This window comes from Colobus angolensis, unplaced genomic scaffold, assembly GCF_000951035.1.
Source record: "Colobus angolensis palliatus isolate OR3802 unplaced genomic scaffold, Cang.pa_1.0 Scaffold439, whole genome shotgun sequence".
Classification (NCBI taxonomy): Eukaryota; Metazoa; Chordata; class Mammalia; order Primates; family Cercopithecidae; genus Colobus; species Colobus angolensis.
In genome coordinates, this window is record NW_012117810.1 from 469,151 (window position 1) to 475,935 (window position 6,785).

General features: G+C 39.1%; 1 protein-coding gene across 1 annotated transcript; it reads left to right on the top strand.

Annotated features, from left to right (window-relative positions):
- Positions 1–1,013: 1,013 nt before the first annotated feature.
- On the top strand, positions 1,014–2,173 carry LOC105522610 (olfactory receptor 6K6). Its single transcript, XM_011957165.1, has one exon. The coding sequence runs from the start codon at positions 1,104–1,106 to the stop codon at positions 2,133–2,135; it is 1,032 nt and encodes a 343-aa protein (XP_011812555.1). The 5' UTR covers positions 1,014–1,103; the 3' UTR covers positions 2,136–2,173.
- Positions 2,174–6,785: the final 4,612 nt, after the last annotated feature.

Consider the following 6,785-nt stretch of genomic DNA (forward strand, 5'->3'; position numbering starts at 1 on the left):
GTAGGATACTTGGCTCCAAAATTTGATGGGAGCCTGATTAGAGAAGGCAATGGTTATCAGAGGCTAATATTTTGAAGATTTATCCTTGAATATTTTTGAAAAAAAAAAAAAGAGGGGCAGTAAAAAAAGATGCTGGGAATATTCATCTGTAGAATGACTCATCAGAGGTAAAGAAGACCAGTGGAAAAGATGATAACATAGTCAACATGAGAGATAATGTTAATTGCTATCACTACATTTAGTTAGCCTTTCAAAAAGTTTAGTTGCCTTTTAATCCCCACAAACAGATGTTGGTTTGATTCCCATTGCAGCTGATTTCTGTGATACTTCTTTCCCAAGACAGCTATAGTTACAACAAAACTAATTTTTAAAATTTCAGAATGATTTTCTTACTCTGGCTCTTAGATATGACCTTCATAGGAGGGATGATGTCTGTGAAGATGGAATTATTTGCTTGACCAGAAATCAATGGTCATTAATCAGCCACAAGGCAATTCTGGAAAGACTTTTAGTTGGAGCAGCTATCAATATCAACAACCGATATGGGAGAAAGAGAGGGGGGAGTTACAGAGAAAGCAGAAGATGCAAAAAGGAATATTTTCTGACTTCTGAGTGCTTACCATTGGATGAGGAACAGACATGCTACTATGAAACCAACAGAAAAAAAGACAAGGCTATAAAGATGAATTATTTAGCTAGGCTCAGGCTAGATATCAGTGCTGGGGAAGATGGGGAAGCAACATAAAACATTGCTGGAAAAAGAGCTCCAATAATGTATGTTTAAATTATAATTTTTCTGAAGAACAAGAGTAAAAAAATAGTTTTAAATGAAGGTACAAATTTTAATGCTAAAAACAGAGGGACAGAAGCAGAAATTTAAAAATGACCAAACCTATAGAAAATATTTCCAGATAATGAAATTTGTATGTTGCTTTGCTTTTTGCACATCAGTTGAAGATGTTTACCAGAAAACAAAAAGGTATTTAGGGGTCCAACAGCAAATATTTCAGATGATTTTGGCATGGAGGTAAAGCTTAAGAGACATTTCTAACTGGTCTCTTCAGGATTCCAGAATCAGTTTAAGTAACTCATTACAGAAAGGAATGAAGCAATATTCAGTGGGGAATCAACATTCCAATAATAGGAGTCTCTTGTTTCCTTTTCTGTTTCCACAGATGACACAGTTGATGGCCAGTGGGAATCAGACAATGGTGACTGAGTTCCTCTTCTCTATGTTCCTGCATCCTCAAAGAGGTGGATTCTCATTCTTTATTCCCTTGCTTCTCATCTATGGATTCATCCTAACTGGAAATCTAATAATGTTCATTGTCATCCAGGTGGACATGGCCCTGCACACCCCTATGTATTTCTTTATCAGTGTCCTCTCCTTCCTGGAGATCTGCTATACCACAACCACCATCCCCAAGATGCTGTCCTGCCTAATCAGTGAGCAGAAGAGCATCTCCATGGCTGGCTGCCTCCTGCAGATGTACTTTTTCCACTCACTTGGTATTGCAGAAGGCTGTGTCCTGACAGCAATGGCCATTGACAGGTACATAGCTATATGCAATCCTCTCCATTACCCAACCATCATGACTCCCAAACTTTGTATCCAGCTGACAGTTGGATCCTGCTTCTGTGGCTTCCTCCTTGTGCTTCCTGAGATTGCATGGATTGCCACCTTGCCTTTCTGTGGCTCCAACCAGATCCACCAGATATTCTGTGATTTCACACCTGTGCTGAGCTTGGCCTGCACAGATACATCCCTAGTGGTCATTGCGGATGCCATCCATGCAGTGGAAATTGTAGCCTCCTTCCTGGTCATTGCTGTATCCTACATCCGGATTATTATGGTGATTCTGGGAATGCACTCAACTGAAGGTCGTCACAAGGCCTTTTCCACCTGTGCTGCTCACCTTACTGTGTTCTTGCTATTTTTTGGCAGTGTGGCTGTCATGTATTTGAGATTCTCAGCCACCTACTCAGTGTTTTGGGACACAGCAATTGCTGTCACTTTTGTTATCCTTGCTCCCTTTTTCAACCCCATCATCTACAGCCTGAGAAACAAGGACATGAAAGAGGCTATTGGAAGGCTTTTCCACTATCAGAAGAGGGCTAGTTGGGCTGGGAAATAGATACAGATCCTGGAGATTCTGGAAAGCCTCTTGGAAGAGCAAAATCTCACTGTTTGCTTATCTTTTCCATGTCTATCCTCTTTTCCTATTGCTGCAGCTACTTGTTCTATGATTTTTTAAAAGAATGATAAACTGCTATCGGGGGAAAACTCCACCCCCGATATTTATCATGGGTTCTTTTCTATTTCCCTAAGCATCTCGGCTGGTTTGAGAAACAAAGGGAAAGAGTACGAGAGAGAAATTTTAAAGCTGGGTGTCTGGAGGAGACATCACACGTCGGCAGGTTCCGTGATGCTCCCTGAGCTGTAAAACCAGCAAGTTTTTATTAGTGATTTTCGAAAGGGGAGGGAGTGCACGAATAGGGTATGGGTCACAGAGATCACATACTTCACAAGGTAATAAAATATCACAAAGCAAATGGGGGCAGGACGAGATCACAGGATCACTGGATGGGGCGAAATTAAAATCGCTAATGAAGTTTCAGTCACGCATTGTCATTGAGAACATCTTATCAGGAAACAGGATTTGAGAGCAGACAATCTGATCAAAATTTATTAGGCGGGAATTTCCTCATCCTAATAAGCCTGGGAGTGCTACAGGAGACCGGGGCTTGTTTCATCCCTTCAGCTTTGACCATAAAAGGCAGCCACCTTAAGGGGGCCGTCTATAGACCTACCCTCAGGTTGCATTCTCTTTCTCAGGGATGTTCCTTGCTGAGAAAAAGAATTCAGTAATATTTCTCCTATTTGCCTTTGAAAGAAGAGAAATATGGCTCTGTTCTGTCCGGCTCTCTAACAGTCAGAAGTCTTATCTCTCTTGTTCCCTGAACATTGTTGTTATCCTGTTCTTTTATCAAGATGCCCAGATTTCATATTGTTCAAACACTTATGCTCTACAAACAATTTTGTGCAGTTAACGCAATCAACACAGGGTCCTGAGGAGACATTCATCCTCCTCAGCTTACAATGATGATGGGATTAAGAGATTAAAGACAGGCGATTGGGGAAGTGATAAGTGTCCATGAAATCTTCACAATTTATGTTCAGAGATTGCAGTAAAGACAGGTGTAAGAAATTATAAAAGTATTAATTTGGGGAACTAATAAATGTCCATGAAATCTTCACAATTTATGTTCTTCTGCCGTGGCTTCAGTCGGTCCCTCCATTTGGCGTCCCTGACTTCCCGCAACAAACTGCTGTATACAGGCTGTGGATGGTAAGTGGATGGCCTGTTATGTCAATGCGCATACCATGCTTGTGATAGCTGAAGCAGTATAGATGGACTCTCTTGCTTTTAACACAGGTTGGCTTCCTCCTCGCACTCTAGCAGCAAGGCTCCTGCTAGTCTCTTCAGTGATCTGACATGCTAGTGGAGCCAGGAAGCAGAATAGAAGAGGCATGACAGACAAGAAAGTTCTGAGAATTGCTACTGCTAACTTTCCCAATTCCCTTTCTGGAAATGCATCCCCTGTCATTTGGCATTCCATATAAATAAATCGTTTCCGGATACCAGAGAGAGGTCTTCTCCACTTTTAGCTCATTTAATTCCCAAACTCATTTCAGCAAATGTGAACTGATTATGTACATGATGTGTTACAGAAGTTTAGACCCCAAGAGGTTCCACCAAAATTAATAACAATAACAGTCTACTATATGTCTTGAGCACATTACTATTTAAAATATTTTCACAGGTATAAATCCTCTTGAAATCTAAAATACTCTGAAGTAAATGGGTCAGGGATCACTATTATTTAAATGTTGAAACTAAAGCTCACAGAATAATGACTTGCCTAAGGTCATATACGTAGTGACAGAGCTGGGATTTAACCTTAGGTACTCTACTGTATTCTCTGTCTCCAATAAATATATAATTTTGTGTAATTTACTTGATGTTCAAAAAGCTAAATTATGCAAACTTCTTTTCCCCAAAGTTTAATGAAACCTTATTGGGTTTCAATGAGTTCTAGGAGTTAATGATTCTTTCCTCCATGAATTCCCCAGCCCTCATGTGATTGTGGCATCACGGAAAGACTATGGGACAAGGAGATTTAAGGACCGTATTTTATACCTTTTTCTGACACTAAGTTGTGCCATTTTGGATGATCTACTTAATTTGCTGGCCTTCAGCTTCCTCTATAATTATGTGGTTGGATTAGATCAGTGATTGCTCAAACTCATCATTAACATTTGTGGTTCAGAAAATCTGAAAGTGAAGTCTGGCCTTTTGCATTTCTAAAAATCTCCCAGAAAATTCAGATGATGGGTAAGATTTAGGAACAGCTGTGCTGGATGATCACTAAGATCATTTCTAGTCCTGAGGCTATTTAATACTCATTTTTAACAATTTCCTAACATGTATTATCTCATTTATCATCAACAATTCTATGTAATAAATATGAACTTTTTACATAAGAAACATGATACACAGAGTTGCAATAACTAGTCCAAGTACACAGAGATAATTATTTTGAATCTAAGGCAGAAATTCATTATGTCTGGTCCCAGAGCCATGTCTTTATTGACCATGATCTTACACCTAGTTCACAGGCTTTTATCCTAATCACTAAACTTAAGAAAAGTTCTAAAGGAAACATGGTATTCAATAAGTAAATGTAATGACAAATTATCATACGTTAAGTGGTGAAAGCATTTATTCCTCGAGTCATCAAGATTTATTTATTTGTTAAAAGTTCGAGTAGAAATTCTATGGCACCCTGTTAGGTGCAGAGGATTCACTTAGTGGCTATCATATGAGTGGTCTTGGCTTTGGAGGCCTTGGAGTCTAATGAATCATTATTGCTGCTATTAATGGGAATGTCATTACCCATAAAACTTACTGTTTTTCTTGTCATGAGATCAGATAATCCCTATGGACTCATTGTGCCCAAACCTAGGCCATTTTATTTCCTCTAAACCTTCGGAAGTTTTGTTGTGTGTGTTTGAAACCTCTTTAGATGTGTACCCTTTTTAATTCTCTTCTCTCTCTCAATCCTGCACATTGATTCTTTTCACAAAGATATCCTTAACCTTTACAACTGAACCTCAGAAATAATTATTTTTAATACTGTTGCCCCCAGCTTCTCAACCTGGTTCCAAACTACTGCAATCTTTAAGAAAGATTCTTCACACTAATATCTCTAGCACTGATTTTAGGACCAATATTGGCCCTTATTTTGATATGATTTTTTTCTTTTTGTTTCTCTTGCTATTAATACAGTTTTGTTTGTCCCACATCTCTCATTAGACTAAGTAGGGGTTCACTTACAGCAGAAACATTTTCTCATCCTTCTGATAGCCAGAACACAGTATATAATTCTGCAGATTATCTGTCAACTATCCAAGCTTTGTTCTTGGCTAGTGCACCAACTGATTGACAGGTTGGGCTGGCTGCGAGAATTGGTGGATCAAGGCCTGTGGGAAGAAATGAGATAGAGTGAGAAGGGGCAACCTTTGATGTCAATGATAAGCAATGCACGTATCAGCCTAAGATAACAGTAGGAGAAGGAGTAAAGAATGGAAAACTTGCCACCCAAGTGGAAACAGAACTCAAAGGAGCCAGGCTAAAATAATAAGTCTATCCAGATCCTTCAGTACTTTATTTCTAGGTATCCCCCCTTAACTTCTTCTTAGTCTCAGCCCTAGATCAGTATAGGGCTCTCTCCTATTAGTTTGGTGTTCTTACCTTTTACTTAAGGTCATCTGTGTAAAAGAATAGCCATTTGTCCTCATTTGCTCTGAACCTGAAGTTACCTTGGAAGACATCTAGTTCTGTCTTTAGGTCTTTGAAGAATCACCACACTGTCTTCCATGATGGCTGAATGAATTTACCCTCCTTCTACAGTGTATAAGCATTCCTTTTTCTCTACAGTCTTGCCACCATCTGTTATTTTTTGACATTTTAATAATAGCCATTCTAACTGGTGTGAGATGGTATCTTTTCATGTTCTTTGCCTACTTCTTAAGTGGGCTGTTTGTTTTCTGTTGTAAATTTGTTTAAGTTCCTTATAGATGTTGGATATTAGACCTTTGTCAGATGCATATATACCCAAAGGAATATACAGCATTTTTTTATAAAGACACATGCACGTGTATGTTCACTGAAGCACTATTCACAATAGTAAAGGCATGGAATCAACCCAAATGCCCATCAATGATAGACTGGGTAAAGAAAGTGTGGTACATACACACCATGGAATACTATGCAGCCATAAAAAGGAATGAGACCATATTCTTTGCAGGGACATTGATGGAGTTGGAGGCCATTATCCTCAGCAAACTAACACAGGAACAGAAAACCGAGTACTGCATGTTGTCACTTATAAGTGGGAGCTAAATGATGAGAACACATGGACGCGTGGAGGGGAACAACACACATTGGAAACTTCCAGAAAGTGGAGAGTGAGAGGAGGGAGAGGAGCAGAAAAAATAACTAGTGGGTGCTAGGCTTAATCCCTGGGTCATGAAATAATCTGTACAACAAACCTCGATGACACAAGTTTACCTATATTACAAAGCTGCACATGTACCCCTGAACTTAGAATAAAAGTTAAAAGAAGACATCTATTTTTTTCTACATCTAAATATATGAACTCCTCATCAGCATATGACAAAAAAGGTAATTTAGCCTCTGCTTGAACATTTTTTTTTTTTT

What these genes read in the sequence shown, in the direction of transcription:
- LOC105522610 (XM_011957165.1), top strand. Translation starts at nt 1,104, where the DNA reads ATGAAGCAATATTCAGTGGGGAATCAACATTCCAATAATAGGAGTCTC.